The following is a 16322-nucleotide window of genomic DNA, read 5'->3' as shown; positions in this document are numbered from 1 at the left end:
ATCAGAAAAGGTGCATTTTATATAGTGATTTTCCATGTATAGAACAAACACATATGCATAGGCTGAAATAATAAATAGGTGTTTGTATCCAGAAAAGTAAAATTTCAACCAATATTCCAAGAGATTGTATCAAGAAAAATAAAGTTTGGAAAAGAAGAAAAACAATAAATGGCAGAAGAGTTGAGAGAAACCGAAGCCACGGATGTATACTCACATCTAAGATACAAATTCACAGCATGAGTTAAAAATCCATTTCCTGGAACAGAACTCAACAGTGAAGTAATAGGCACAAAAGACATTGATATGACATTAGGAGACTGTGATATGGTTGAGAGCCACTGAGTATAAGATTGACCAATATTAATTCCTCCCCTTCTAACAGAAATGCTCATGATTTCCTGCAAAGAAATTGTGTTGTAACGTCAATTTATGTCAGATGCAGGATGGCTAAAGGTACACAAGCTAAGGTAATGAAGATTGTGACAATCTTGTAACCGAAATGAATAACATAAGCATACTAACATCATTCTTTGAGTGACTTTTTACAACTGGCCTGCCAGCACGCGGAAAAGGTTTGTGCACGCCCCACGGCTTATTACGATCATCCTGTAAACATGATTACAAATATATTTAGGCAACTGAAACTTTTAGATTTCCATTTCCACATTTCTGCACATTTTAGAAATAGATGCCTATCTGTTTTTGTTTGTTATGCCTAATAACCCTAATATTCTCCAACATTGTACTTTTCTCTTTTTCTATCTAATAAATTTTCTTTTTCTTCTAAAAGAAGCACTCTCTGTGATCCTAATCTGTACTTCCTAATACTTTTCAATTTTAAAGCAAGTAATAAAATGGAAGGTTTTTATCAATAAACATGTTCCCCAACCTTTACCTTTAGTTTTCTTGATATTTCAGCAGGATTGACATTAGAACTTCGGTTTGAGTCCTCGGAAAATCTTTCATCGGCTAATTGCTTTAGCAATTTCTGCAATTCAGTTGGTTGAAGATCTGAACTTTTTGACTGCTTGATGTGAACAACATCCTTACCTCCCATCTTCACTCCAACAACTACATGAGTACCATACTTTTCAATGAACCTGAAGAGTTATGTTTTGCTTAGAGTGATTCAAGTCGAAGCAACGTAAAGATGGATTTGATTTTTACCAATGAAATAAATAGTTCTTTAAGGCTCTTCAAACTGGCAAAAATAGACTAAGAGCTTTAAGTAGAGTGTTAAATTAAATATCATATCTGTTTATCCAATATATTATAAAAGGAGAACAAAAGATTGAAAAAATGAATATAAATTTGAGTTTGTTGTTGAGCCTTATTGAAGATATAAAAGTTGATTTGTTTTCCACTGCATAGGAATTGAAGATATTAGGGGCCAGGGATCTAATAGTCCACACCAGCATATGGATTGTACAAAGCACATCCATTCATTCAAGTTAAATCATGACCAAGTACACAAGAATCTTATTCCAAGTCAAATACCTCGGTTATATAAACTGTTTAAATAAGTTGTATAAAGTCAAATGATGTATATAAGATTAAAATATCATTAGCATGTCAACACAATCAAGTTCATTGTTCCTCCACAAAACTGTCATGCATGATCAAGGTTGAAAATAATCTGTTGGTGAAGTTAAAAATGTGTTCCTGTTAAAGCTTCTTAACGTTTTGTATCGACTTCTCATACTCAGAGTTCTTCTAACTTACTGTAATCAACTTGTAGTTAATCATATCAGTTTTAGGGGGAAATTTAGGAAACTCTTCAGCACCATGCTAATGCTATTCTGATTTTAGTAATTACAGACAGAGAGACAGATTTCATGAATCAAAGTTGAATATTTTAATAAGAAATAAATGAAGAATACTAATAACCATAATACTTACTCAGCAAGAGCTGCAGGGTTCCAAGATGAAGGCACTTCTTGTTTCACATTTTCGGAAAGGGTTATGTTGGTTCGATCTAATTCGACATTATACAAAGTAATGAACCATCCATCATAAGCAAGGCTTTTAGTGGAAGCTGCATCCTTGGGCCAACATTTTCTCATATCAAACATGGTATTGAATAGTCCAGATGGAATCTTCCCTGATAAAGATAGCTGTTGGTTGAAATGCTCAGACATCTGCAACATTCCAAATTCACTTAATTTTAGACTTACTATTTTTACAATATCCATTCATATTAACCCAAGATTTCCTCTTTGGTGTTACATTTATACTCTAAAAACTATCAAATTGTGGTTCACAACCATAATTAAAACTGAAATAATAAGCTTATGTTAATATCAGCAATTGCATCACAACTGCAATTATGACTACACATCAGTCACATTTTTCCACAATTGTGTGCACTGCGGCGAACACAACTTAACCGTTGTAACCGCAATGTAAAACTATGTCAATGATAAGTAGATCACTCTCTCCATAAAAAAAACATGATCATTGCCAACCATGTGATAGAGTGCAACATAAGTTCAATTTTTATTTCATTTTTATTGAAAAATAACATGAAATCATGGCAGTTAATGATATTTTTGTTTTACTTTAAAGGATCCCCATCTGTGCAAAATTTGATATTATTATGTTATTTGATCATGTAGAATACTATCATGATACCACTCACATCTATTTCAAGTAACTTAAACCACTGCAATGAACCTTGTTAATCAACCATGTGTTATATTTGGGTGTAAAAATTTAATTTTCCTTGGAAACAATGACTTAGGAAAACATAAAAGGACTTTTGTAATCACCTGAACAAAGGAGAGAACATCTGATCTAAACCTGGTACGTTCACCTTTGTCACACTTGATAGAAGTTGAGACATTAGGGACAACAACACCAGAAGGGAAGACAAGGTCAGTGGTATGTTTGGTATCAATATGAATCAACTTTGACTTACAAGGAGAGAACCTTATATCTTTGCATAAATCATAGCCATGACCAATCACAGACACAGCTTTTTCTGCTGCTAACTGAGGATCTAAGTCCAACCATGCACCACTACTACAACTATTCATACCCATTATGCCAAGGTAGTGTATTTTTGTGTGTGTCAATAAGAGGAAGAAGAAGTAACTATTGGAGAAGTGTAAGGGTAAGTCATTGCACTTGTAGTATGAGAGGTTTCAAAGGGTTGTTTTCTACGCGGGGCGTTTTTTTCTTTTTTATTTAATTATTGTGGGGTTTGAAGGGTTCGTTTAGGAAAAGGTGAAAGGAACGTGTTTTTTGGATTCAAAGATTGGACCATTCAAGTTAGTTGGGAACAAAGAGAGTGTGAACTAAGGAAAGAGGGAAGAAGTATATATATATATTATTTTTTTGTGAAAATTATGAGTGCTATCAATGATATACAATAAATAATATAGGGTTTTATTAGATTTCAGATAAATCAATATATCAAATATTCAATGAACAATATTTGTTATTGATATGATTGTCTTATATTCTAAATAGATTAATTCCTTATATGATATCATTAGTTATACAAAAAAAATAAATATTCCTAAATTGAATTTAACTTTAAAATAAACAAGAGAAATATCAACTTGTAATAATCTAATTTAAAAGTCTATACATCTATCCTCAATAATTAAAATTTTCCAGAGTTGAAAGGCATATTATAAAATCCAAAAGTGCTAAAGACTTTGCAAGTCAACGTTATGACTTGTTCTACTCTCCTAGTTATTTACAACACGTGGAGGACACATATACACGAGTGATAAAATAAGTATCCTAACATATGGGATAACACCTCTCTATCAATTAAGAGAGAAGTACCTCAAAACTAACATAAAAATAAAATGTTATGATACTTTTATTTTTCTAAATTAAAATAATATGACGCTTTTTATTTTTTCAAATATAATAATGTAATACTTTTATTTTTAAATACAAATGTAAAAAACCAATAATTTATTCTGAATGACTATATAGGAAATATAAATCATGTGTCATATTATTGGTGTCTCATTTCTATACTAATTTAATTAAAAAATAACAATTAGATAAAAAGAAAAATGATAAAAATAGAAAATAACCTTTTTTTATATTATTTCAAGAATATGATTGAAATAATTTTTTTGGAACACTATATATATATATATAGTCATTTCAAGTTTTTCTTTTAGGCGAAGAATCATTCTAATCATTCAAATGTTTGTTTGTTCTAATTTTATCTTTAAAAAATAATAATTAAAGTGACTATTTGAACCCCGATATAAGATTTTTAAAGACAAATTTCAGTTTGTTATTTTTCAAAAATCAAATTTATAAACCAAAAGAAGTTGATGTAACACTCTAATTTCATAGAAAAACCACTTGATGGTCACTGTAGAGGACTTTTATCTTTAATTTTAATACACAGTTCATGAAAAAAGGACACTAATAGAACCTTTTATAACACTTGAAGGGTTACAACAACTCTTACAAGTGTCTCATATGTGTTATAAAACTTCCGCTTAAACTACATATTCACACTAACAACATCCAAATATGCCAAATCAATCTTAAAATTAAAACAGCTCAAAATAATTAACTGAAATAGAAAGACTTATAGAATATAAGATAAACATACCTACCTCATAGCTCCTTTTAGAATTGATTTGGTTCACATAAACATTAATTAAATCTAACAACAACTCATGTTAAATATGATTATGTGATATAGGTATGTGCAAAATTCTAAATTAATCTTCACTTAATTTGAAATTTTAATTTTCATTGAAGATCTTTGCTATAGAGATATTCTATATCTCTATTTTGTCAAAAGATAACACAAAAAGTTATGTGAATGGGTTTCCCTGTAATAAGCGACCACAGATGAAAAATAAATCAATATTTACTGAAGTTCTAAAACTTATGTGAATGGGTACCAACGAAATTACTCTTAAAATTTCTTATTGAGAAGTTATTGCGTGGTGACAATTAATAACTAATTGTCATAATTTATATATATAACCAGTTATAATTGGTTAACTGCACTAAATTTAAGGAAAATATAAACGAGGGTATGAGACTATGAGTGTATATGTTAATGAGTACAAAACAAAAATTTCACATTAGAAAATTGTGTAGTCTAAGAGTTTAAAAGTTTTGATTTCCAATACAATATTTCAATTTTTTTAATTAATGTTAAAGTCTCCTTAATATGAACTCCTTCCATTTTATATGTTTTGATGTTTAAGGTTATATATAGTTTCAAAACCATTAAATAATATTAAAAGTTAATATAATTTAACTAAAATAAGCTCACTTAATTTATATTAATATATGGAATAATAAATTTATGAAGTCTACACGTAAGATATAGAATAAATATGAGGTAAAAAGAATTATAAATAGTTTTTTAATAGGAAAAATGTATATATTAATAGTATAATATATTTTTTATATAACATATGCATTATCTACAATTTATTAAAATTATCATTAAATTTTAAATAAAAATAATATAAATAAATTATACGTAATATCTATACTATTAATAAAGGGAAAACACAAAATAACCATTCATCATGGTGTCATTTGTGTTTTCCTATTTTGTCCTCAATATCTTTTTATTTCTACCAAAAAACAATATAATATTATTTTCTTATTTTATCCTTATTATCTTCTTATTTTAAAAGTGTATTTAAAAAATTGAATATTAGACCAATTGAATAAATTCAACCGTAAATTTAGTGCAAAAAATTATATTTAAATTTATAAAATACAAACTATTCATTACAAACGATAGGAAAACGAGTTAACAGACACAACAATGCATATCAATACGTTAGTATTAATTGTGTATAAATATTTATGTACATCCGTGAATATCTCATCTCTTAATTCATGCATGCCTTTGAGACCGGAAAGTTATTTTGGAACTTGTAACTGTTAGAACAATAAAGGGATCTCGTGTCCTGACAGACATGTAGCATAAAATTTCCTCGAAACATAATGCATCATTATGTCAGAGTTAAAGGTTTCCAATTATTGATCTATGACTTAAGGTATGTATATGTGGGGTTGACTTTAATTTACACATTTATTGTCCCACAATTTGTGTTATTTCATATCTTATGAATATGAAATTAATTAAAAAAAATATATTTAAGTTAAAATTTAATTATTAAATATTTTTTTGACCAATCATAAGTCCACAGTATTTAGAGTAATATAAAGTATGAGATAATAAATGTGCTCTCACTTAAAGGATTCACCTAAAGTTCTTCATTATACGCCTTTTAACAATTTCATTTTCATTTTGTTGGGTTGTCAGAGTATTTATGCCCATACGAGACGATACCTATCACCCGGTCTCTTCTAAAGTCGGTTATTACTTTTTATGTTATTTCCATTTCTTTTGTCATCTCACCCACCTAAGAATGTAGTTTTAGAAGTCAATGTATAGCTTTGGAAAGTTACTCCTTTATTTAGGAATTTGATAAATGATAGGGAAATGTTTTGGAGGGAGTATGTTTATTGTACTACTTTTTATACTACTCTATGGAAAATCAATTTTGATTGATTGAAAAAAATTATTTAAGTTAAAATTATAATTATTAAATACTTTTTACTTAATTATACCTTGTGGCATATGGTGTGACACAAAATAGTGGACAACAAATGTGCTCCTGGTTTTGGAGGGTTTGTCAAGTTTTCTAAAATTCTTCACGTGTCTATTTCTATAATTTCTTGACATGGACTTTTGCTGGTGACGAGATGTCAAAATACCTAAATATTTTTACTAAAATTATATAATCATATATCATTGTTCATTTCTCATTGTTAATTACATTTTAAAAATAAAATTTTTTTTACATTATCACTAGTTTAACATCTCATTTAAATATTTTTACACTCCCAAAAAGGAGAATGTTACATTCATTTCCTCTCCATTTTTAACCTTTTTATCTATCTCCTTTATTTTCCTAGTAACTCTAAAACATAACCTTAACCTTAATGGTTAATTCCATGTTTTGCAATAACCGACTGAGCTTGACTTTTGGACACAATCCTTAATTGTCGTATAAAGGCAAATTAAGAAAATGAGATAGGAAACTTAACAAGAATCGTGAAACTGATATTTGTTGCATAAATTTAGTCTTTTGATGCTATCACAGTTATATTCCTTACTTTATGAGCTCCAACATGAAAACAACGAAAAGTATAACGACGTTTGTGCTAATTTCAAACAAATCTCAAGTTTTTTTCTTTACTATTTAATACAAATAAGTAATAACATACATGTTTTTAATTCATAAAAAACAACAAAACAAATAACAATTTTATTATGACAAAATTATAAAATAAAAATTGTAAACTTTTCCTCAAACCAAAGCAACCCAATTACCCTTACTTATTTGTATTATTGCATGCATAGATAGGTTTTATGTGAGTAATTTGGACTTTTCTCCTGAAACACTAGTTTTTTGTCCTTTAACAGCACTTGGCTGAATAACCTTGCATTCCCTGCATGGTGCTAGAAAAGACTTGCACACTTTCTTCCCAAATGAAGTTGTTGTTGTTGTTGTTACACTTCTTTCCTTGTTTGCATGGTTTCTTCCTTTGTTAGTAACTTGTGTGTAGCCATTATTTGATATCATGTTGCTATGGTCACCAATTCCTTGCAATGTGCTTAAGGAACTAGGAGAATTTGTTGGAAATGCAGCAACTTCTTGTTGTGCTTTAATCTGACCGTTAGAAAAAAGCACATCAGCATGAGAAATCTTCATTGGAGTGGCAGAAGAAGTGTTTAACTCTGCTTTATTATTGGTAACAAATTCAAAATCTAGGTTTGTTTTGCTTACCCTTATGTATTTGTCACGGTTAGGAACATGGGGCTTTGGTTGTTGTTGTTGCTGTTTGTCATGAATACAAACAAGGCCAGCAAAAGAGAGTGAGTATTCTGACATGCTATCAGTTGCAACATGCAACCCCTTCTTGTTTCCTTCAATAGTGCTCATTGATTTATGTCTGAATAAGTTATGTAGTTCGAATTTCGTATACACACATATATGGCTCTATATATGCATAATGTTACATAAGTTGGGAGGCAATTTCTCACATTGTTATTTTTTTTTGTTTAAAATTGATCTTAATGTTTTTTATATAACATATCCATCATTTATGAGTAAAAAATTAATTCTTTTATGAGTATATGATTATCTCTACCAACTAGTATTAATTTTAGGAGTTGAATAATTAATATTTGATCTATCTGAAAATCGAATGAGACCTTATATTACTTAATCAACACCTAATTGATAAAGTTATCTTATAGTGTAGAAGTTATTTTAGATTCTATTTAATACTTAATATGAGTAAAGCCCTAAAAGTCACTTTCTCACTCTGTTGGATAGTGCTTTATGGATTTGAAAAGTTATTAACTTAATATTTTTAATCTTTCTCTGTCCATTGAAATCTGCGCATCGTTAATTCTTAGTAATGACTAGATTATTGATCATAGGGCATAAGAAGGGGTAGCGTGTGTGCTCTTGGTTTATAAGTTATTGGTTGAGATCCAAATGACGTTATATATAGAAAATATTTATGTTACTAGAGGCAAAGTAATGTCTATGCTGGCAAATGTGATTAATCTTTAACCTAAAAGATACCTCGATGATGAAGGCAAAATAGTGTTATGTTGCTTCATTTAGTTCATTGGTAAATTATTATTGAACATTTTATAGGAGCTACTTGCTAGCGACATCAATTTTAATAGAAAAAATGTATGTATTGATAGTATATAAGTTTGCTATATTGTTATTGTATCATTTATCATTTATATTTAGAGTATTAAATATATATACTAACAATGTAAAAATGTTTATATAGTCAGTCTATCATCTACCATTCTTTTGAATTACTTTTTTGAAAAGTCAATAATGACTGAAAATGAATATGAATGATATAGTGATAGTGTAAAAGACTCTTACTCTATCAATGTATAAATCTTTTTCTCTTATATTTAATCATTATTGACACTTCAAAAAAGTAATCCAAATAGATTGTAAATAATGTAATGACTTTATATAAATTTTTACAAAAAAAAAAGTTATATATATATATATATATGTAAGGTGAGGATCCACTAGAGTATTATATATATATAGGGTGAGGATCCACTACTTCAATAGTAATTTTTTTAAATTTACTATATATTTTAGCTATCAATTCTAGGAAAATACAATAGTTTACATCTACTTATTAATTCAAAATATTGGATTTCCCTAAAAGTGATAGCTAAGATATAAAATAAATTTAAAAAACTTATACTCAAATAAATATATATTAAACTCCAATATTAATAGGTAGGCAATTGAAACAAGTTTGTGCCTCAACTCTATCATCGTTACTAGTGGAGTCGACATACGTACATTCACTTGGGAGTCGGCATACCTGCACATTGGTGGATATTACAATGGAAGGGAGATATATGGTATACTTAATTTCTTTTCTCATCATTTTCAAATCTAGTCATTATAAACTAATATTTATATACTGTCAATTTATATAAGAAAAAAAGTTATATGTACTTATATTATAAGAGTTTTTGTATTATTACTGTATCATCAATCATTCATTTCTAATTATTGTTGACTCTTAAACAAAAGTAATATAAATGAATGGTAAATGATGCATTAACTATGTATAAATCTTTACATTATCAATGCATAAATATTATACTCTATTTGTACGCACTCATTAAATAATCTACCATTTATTTAAATTATTTTTTTAAGTGTCAATAATAATTAAATATAATCAATGAGTTATACAATAATAATATATAAAACACGTAGAATATCAATGTATATTTTCTATCTCTTTATAATATGATATTTTAGTATATCTCAAAATGTTAATGTTTGTTGCGATTTTAGTTGTTGCATATGGGCATCCCAAAATATATCACATGCATAATGGATGAGAAACTATAATGTTTGAATTTTGATAGATATCCATTAAATATAATTAATGATATTATTTTTAAAGTCTTTAGATTATTTATTGACTCTTAAAAGGTTATAAAGTTCAATCTATAAAGTCAAATATAATATTTTTAGCGTATCCCTTAAATATGTAAAATGTTAATTATATATTATCTCTTTGTGAAGAATTGTCTCTCTCATTTATTTACTATAGGAAAGTTTTGAGAATGTGAAAAATAGAGAAATAAATAAAAAGACATAAAATAATGAGTTGATATTCACCCATCATAGTAGATTATCTCCATTGAAAGTCTAGCAAGACACACTCAATTAAAAAGAAAAGTTATAAAAATATAAATTAATATTTTTATATTAATTGTTGAAATTTGATTAACTAGGAACATGTATTTTTTCATGGGATATGAGATCTTTATTCCTATATTTCTTCTTTCTTAGTTGAGACTGAATACAATGTTTTTTGGAAGTTGTTTTTTATTCTCAATCTAAAATTTTCATGTTAAAAACTCAGGTCCTCTATCATTGTGGCTTTTAGCCAACCTAATGTTCATCGAAGGTTGTAGGTAGTTAGAAGGCGAGCATTGAACTGTGACTTTGATTTTCAGTTCAGAAAAAAGATGTAATTATAAATTTCTTGCTGCAAGCAATACTTCATTGAAGAGGTACAGGCCCAAGTAAAGTGACCTTTCGGAAGCTTGTGAAATTACCCACTTTTTATAATTTATGCCATATTTTATTTATTTGTTTGGTAAATTAGTTATGCTTATATTATTATTTTTGTGGAACTAAATCAACTAATGCTTATTTTAGTCTCGGAATAAAAGTGAATACGCATATATTTTCGAAAGAACATTGAAAATAAGTAAAGCGCTCCAATGAAAGTACAAAGAACCTTTACCTTCTATGAAATGTCAAACCACAGAAGTTGGCATGGGTATGCATGAAAAACTGACAAGTATGCATCAAATTACTTTCATTGCGATGTTAACCCTTGAAACTGTTTTAAGGTTTAATTTTTGTAGTTCTTTTATTTTGTTTCTTATTTAATGTTCTAGTTTCTTGTAAATTCTATATATTTTTTATACATTTCTAAAAAAAAAAGAATTTGTTGACAAAAAAATTACGTTATAGGAAAGCCTCAATCGTAAATTTGTAACACAATAAGAGTTTGTCATTTTATGTATTATTTATTATAACTAGTAAAAAAAATACTCCATTATTAATTTTTTGATCAAAATATTTTTTAACCAATTAGATAAAGTAACAAAACATCAATTAAATGACAATTAGGCCATAGTTATGGACTCAATTTCTTTCGTTTGTAGTATTTGACTTCATTTTCAATGCATGGTAATCATTATATAAGGAGAGAAATACAGGAAAGTTTCTTTTTCCCCACTAAATCTCTTTTTAGAATTGGAACTACACTCTCCATTTTTAATGAAAATCCAAAAAAGTACCCATATTCAACTATTTTTCTTTCTTCTTTCAAGAATTATATCACAGTTTCTCACTAAACTTATTCTTCCAATTTCCAAACAATATGTGCAATTTCTCGCCTGCCTTAATTTCTTGTGCTTTCTTTAGTGCGATGTGACCGAGAAACTTGTGGGATTGCAATTTCTCACTTTTTTCACATTTTCGGATGAATGAAGTATTTGGTTACGCATTTCAGGATGAGAAAAATAATAATGTATCTATGTATGAAAACATATTTGAGGAATATAGAAAGTTGTATCTAAAAACATAAAATAATTGTACATCCGAAAATAAATTTCTAGTTTCTTCTGTTCGTGAGAGTTAGCTTCTCCAAAAATCAAGGTCCAATTGATTGAAGGAGAGCAATTCAAACTCTAAATTCTTCTATGTTTGTATGAAGAATAGGTCGCGTAAGAATTATATTTTGGGTCTTTCTCTCAATGATAAGTGGGTGGAGGAGGATGGATTAATTAGAAGAGGGTTTTTTGATTATTTCAAGAACCTTTTCAAGGTTGATTCTCTCATTAGACCGACTCTGGATGAGATTTCCTTCAAGTCCCTCTCAAGGGATCAAGTGTTGACTATTTCTTTGGACTTTAGCCTTCAAGAAATTAAGGCGGTTGTGTGGAATTGTACGGATGGCAAAAGCCCTAGTCTTGATAGCTTCAACTTCAAATTCTTCCACGTGTATTGGGATATTCTCAGTGAGGATATTTGGTGTTTCATGAAGGATTTTTTTCTTCATGCTAAGATCCCTAAGGGTCTCAATGCCTTTTTCATCGCCTTAATCCCAAAGATCTCTAGCCCTTCACAAATTCAGGATTTTAGACTCGTCTCTCTTGTTAACTCCCTTTATAAGATTCTTGCAAAGGTTTTGGTTGCTAGACTGAAGACATTAATTAGGTCGTTAATACATGAATCTCAATCGACGTTTATCCATAATAGAATCATTTTGGATGCGGTGGTGGTGTTCAATGAAGTGATTCATTCAGCTAAGAAAGACTCTGTTGGGTGTTTAACCTGAAAGTGGATTTTAAAAAGGCCTACGATTCGGTGGATTGGGGTTTTTTATATTACATGTTTCATAGATGTGGTTTTCCGATTCTTTGGAGAAGATGGATTTGTTGCTGCCTATCATCAACCTCTATGTCTATTCTTATCAATGGATGCCCTACTGACCAATTCCGGTTTCTAGAGATATTCGTCAAGGCGACCCTTTGTCCCTGTTTCTCTTCTTGTTGGTGGCAGAAGGTTTCTCTGGTTTAATTAGATCGGCTAGGCAAGCAGGTTTGTTTAAGGGGTATAGATTATGCAGGTCTCGGGTTTAGGTGTCTAATCTTCAGTATGTCGATGACATAGTTTTGGTGTGTAAACCAACATCGGAGAATTTGTGGTGTTTGAAAAGTATAGTTCGTTGTTTTGAGTTGGTTTCTAGTTTGAAAGTGAATGCTTTGAAGAGTGTTGTTTTTGGTGTGTAGGTGGATCAGAACTTTCTCTATGTGGCTTCTAATTTCCTCTCTTATAGCATTGGCAGTTTGCCCTTCAAGTATTTGGGGATCCCAGTTGATGCTAGCCCAATGAAAAGCTCCACTTGGGCTCCGGTTATTGAGGCTGTTGTGAATAGACTAGTATATTGGAGGAAAAAATTCATATCCTTCGGTGGTAGGGTGGTTCTCCTAAATGTGGTCTTGGCAAACATACCCATATATCTTCTTTCTTTATTCAAAGCTCCAAAAAAAGGTGATTCTAAGTCTTATGTGAATTCAGAGGAGATTCTTGTGGGGCAATAGATGTGGTGGTAAGGATTGGCTTGGGTTTCTTAGGTGGAGGTGTGTAAACCGAAGTTTGTGGGGGGTCTTGAGGTTAAAGACCTTCATGCTTTTAATTTGGCGTTTGGTAAATTGAAATGGAAGTTCTTAACTGAAGGTGACTCTTTGTGGGTTAGGGTTTATTAAGTCGAAGTATGATATCAACTCCTCTAATATCAATTCGACTGGTTCCTTATAGTGGAAAGAGGTGGTTAAGGTTGGTTGTGGTCATGATACGGATACTAATCGGTTTCACCAAAATGTGCTCAAAAGGATTGGGGATGGAGTGGATACTAAATTCTGGATAGAGGTGTGGGTTGGGAATGGTAGTTTGGCAATGAAGTATCCTCAGTTGTTTTCTATTGCTCTTCATAAGGAAGTCTTGGTCTTTGACTGTGGTTTCTTGCTTAATGGTGTTTGGAATTGGAAGTTGGTTTAGCGTAGATCTTTATTCGTTTGGGAAGAAGAATTACAACTGAATTTGATCTCTAAAATTTCTCAGTTTAGTTGCATGGAAGTTGGAGGGGATGCCTGGTCTTGGAAGCGGTCTTCGTCTAGAAGTTATGAGGTTAAATCCACTTATGTTATTGCCCTTAATTTGTCATCTTATGATAATTCTTCGCTGTTGGATAAATATTAGATTGGTTGATGTCCATCCAAGGTTTGTTGTTTCGTGTGGAAACTGTTGAGAGGAAAGATTCCAACCAAAACTCAATTACAAAGAAGGTGTATTATTCCTACTTCTGTAGATGCTCGATGTTGTTTGTGTTTGTAGGTTGACGAGGATGTGCATCACTTGTTCTTGTCCTGCTCGTTCACGGCGGCGATTTGGCATAAACTGGTTGTCCAGTTACCATTGGATAGCACACTGTTGGTCAGCAAAATGCTACTGCAACAACAGCTGCTGTTAGACAACAGAGTGCTGCTATAACAACTGTGGCAATTCCCAACATTGTTGTATCTATCCCATTCTCTGGTTGTAAGGAGGCTTTTGGTTATCATATTTCTTTGGGTAATAATTCCAAAGCTAGTCAGTGGTGGAGGATGTTCTAGTTCACAGTGGTTTGATCAATTTGGCTTCTGAGGAATAAGGTAGTTTTCCAAGATAAGGAGAGTAGCGTTATAAATCTTTTGAACTATATTAAGATTCGTTCGTTACTTTGGTTTTCTATCAATTCAGATTGTAACAATTTTTAATTTGCAATTGGTATGTAGATCCTTGATCTTGTATTTTAGGCATCACTTGATGGTGACTTTCTTTTGTCGTTCTCTTTGTTTTGCACCCCTTGTGCTTTAACCCAATCTATTTGTTTATCAAAAATAGTTTCTAGAAAGGCAATTAACATAGTGGCACAATAAGTATACGGTCCAAAAAAGTGTTTTCGGATGAATAAAATGTCTTATTACTATATCATCCTACTAGTATAAGCTCCAATTTATTTATATATAATACATTTTTTATCATACTAGATGAAACATTATAACATCACTAGTGATAAATTTGCTACGTTCAATTAGTTATCAATATCACACCATTATTTTAACCTTACATTCTATTTACACTCAAAAAAATATAGAGAAAGAAACTTCATCCTTATCATTGTCCCCTTATCCAATTTCTCCCTCATTCTCTTACACTATTGTCATTCATTGCACATACCATGTAAAAACAAAAACAAGTACACGTGGAAACAAGAAAACACTACATATCCCACTTAAGTAGTAGTATAATAAAAAACAAAAACACTGTGCCTCCTTAATCAGACATATTTTAAGTGCCACCATCTGCATATTCCAGCGCACACATTATTTGAGAGTCATCCTTATCAGCTTCAAAAACTGATTTAAGATATCACATACAATCACACTAAAGAGGGAAAGAAATAATAATAGCAAGATGGTTTTGCTAGAGAAGCTTTGGGATGATGTTGTGGCTGGCCCTCATCCTGACCGTGATCTTGGCAGGCTCAGGAAAATCACCACTTCCCAGCCCTTAAACATCACCAAAGGTACCTTTCAATAATATAAATATGAATATGGATCCACTTAACTCTACATATTAGTCATCAATTCTATTGAGTACCAACTAATTCAAATCGTTTGAACTATTAGATTTTAATGGAATGAATAATTAAGATATGAACTAAGTTTTTTTTTAACTTGCTCCTAGAATAAATGAATCATCTCTTTAGATATATAATAAATATTTTTATTTATATTCCAAATTAAAATAGGCTAGCTAGCCTTGTTAGTATATGATGAACGTATAAAGGAAAATTCACACATTTTTAAGTGTATTTATTAATGAAACATTTGTGTACATACAAGCTTGAGTTTTTCTGTTTGGGTGTAGGTGAAGGAAGCAATAAGTACCATAGGGCGATTTTAACGCAGGCGACACAGACGACACCTTTGTCGGGGCGTAGAGTACTTGACAACATATGGAGGAGTGTGTTCCATCCAGGGAGTAACTTGGCCACAAAGACCATTGGTGCTGAGATGTTTGATAAGCCACTTCCCAACTCTCCCACTGTCTATGACCTGTAAGTGTATATATATATATATATATATATCTCACAATCTATGCCTACGAGAACCAATAGAGATCTATAAAGACGTGAACACATCTTATATCCCAAACTATATATCATTATATATGTCATAAGTTGTGTAATCGGTTAAAAAAAATATATTTTTAAGTTAAAAATATAGTTATTAAATATTTGTCTAATCAGATCACAATACATGGTACATACTTCATGGTACATAAAGTTACGTATATTGTAAAGATGTATTTCTTTCACTTATAAGTGTGAAGTACAGTTTAAAACAATTTCACTACTAATCATTAATTAATTGATTTAACATTATTTGATGACAGGCTCTATAGCTGTGAGACGAAAAGCAAGCATCTATAGGGTGTAACCCAGCCCAGGTTGCATGTAAATATGTCCTTTCTTGTTGAATGCATATGAGTGAGCTTGGTACTTTGGTTTTTGAGTTGACTCTGTCTATGTCTATGTGCCATGTAATATGTGATATGCCATGCTTAATATCCTTTTGTAATGGTAAGTTTAAGCCA

General features: G+C 30.4%; 3 protein-coding genes and 1 pseudogene across 6 annotated transcripts in view; 1 reads left to right on the top strand and 3 right to left on the bottom strand.

Moving 5' to 3' along the window:
* The window catches only part of LOC109334176, an 11771-nt pseudogene extending 10267 nt beyond the window's left edge, over positions 1 to 1504 (bottom strand).
* The window catches only part of LOC109334175 (MACPF domain-containing protein NSL1), a 4567-nt gene extending 1279 nt beyond the window's left edge, over positions 1 to 3288 (bottom strand). The window contains exons 1-5 of the mRNA XM_019569773.1: positions 2769 to 3288; positions 1900 to 2138; positions 896 to 1100; positions 523 to 606; positions 215 to 398 (exon numbers count right to left, since the gene is read on the bottom strand). Of these exons, the coding sequence (XP_019425318.1) occupies positions 215 to 398; positions 523 to 606; positions 896 to 1100; positions 1900 to 2138; positions 2769 to 3041 (985 nt within the window). The 5' untranslated portion in view covers positions 3042 to 3288. The remainder of the gene's footprint in view (positions 1 to 214; positions 399 to 522; positions 607 to 895; positions 1101 to 1899; positions 2139 to 2768) is intronic.
* The window catches only part of LOC109334179 (18.1 kDa class I heat shock protein-like), a 21587-nt gene extending 13605 nt beyond the window's left edge, over positions 1 to 7982 (bottom strand). Inside the window, exons 1-2 of the mRNA XM_019569779.1 lie at positions 7812 to 7982; positions 7522 to 7694 (exon numbers count right to left, since the gene is read on the bottom strand). Of these exons, the coding sequence (XP_019425324.1) occupies positions 7522 to 7694; positions 7812 to 7967 (329 nt within the window). The 5' untranslated portion in view covers positions 7968 to 7982. The remainder of the gene's footprint in view (positions 1 to 7521; positions 7695 to 7811) is intronic.
* LOC109334180 (auxin-repressed 12.5 kDa protein-like) overlaps positions 1 to 16322 on the top strand; it is an 18361-nt gene extending 2039 nt beyond the window's left edge. The window contains exons 1-5 of one of the 4 annotated variants that reach the window (XM_019569782.1): positions 1343 to 1347; positions 2566 to 2576; positions 15134 to 15249; positions 15594 to 15783; positions 16122 to 16322. In XM_019569782.1, coding sequence (XP_019425327.1) covers positions 15138 to 15249; positions 15594 to 15783; positions 16122 to 16158 — 339 coding nt within the window. In that variant the 5' untranslated portion in view covers positions 1343 to 1347; positions 2566 to 2576; positions 15134 to 15137 and the 3' untranslated portion in view covers positions 16159 to 16322. Of the gene's footprint in view, positions 1 to 1342; positions 1348 to 2565; positions 2577 to 14544; positions 14550 to 15015; positions 15250 to 15593; positions 15784 to 16121 lie in introns of those variants that run through there. The other 3 variants (XM_019569781.1, XM_019569784.1, XM_019569780.1) reach the window with 3 other exon arrangements.

The sequence above is a fragment of the Lupinus angustifolius genome, chromosome LG19 (genome assembly GCF_001865875.1).
Source record: "Lupinus angustifolius cultivar Tanjil chromosome LG19, LupAngTanjil_v1.0, whole genome shotgun sequence".
Classification (NCBI taxonomy): Eukaryota; Viridiplantae; Streptophyta; class Magnoliopsida; order Fabales; family Fabaceae; genus Lupinus; species Lupinus angustifolius.
The sequence above is the reverse complement of the archived record's forward strand: the minus strand, read 5'-3'. Positions and strand labels throughout refer to the sequence as shown.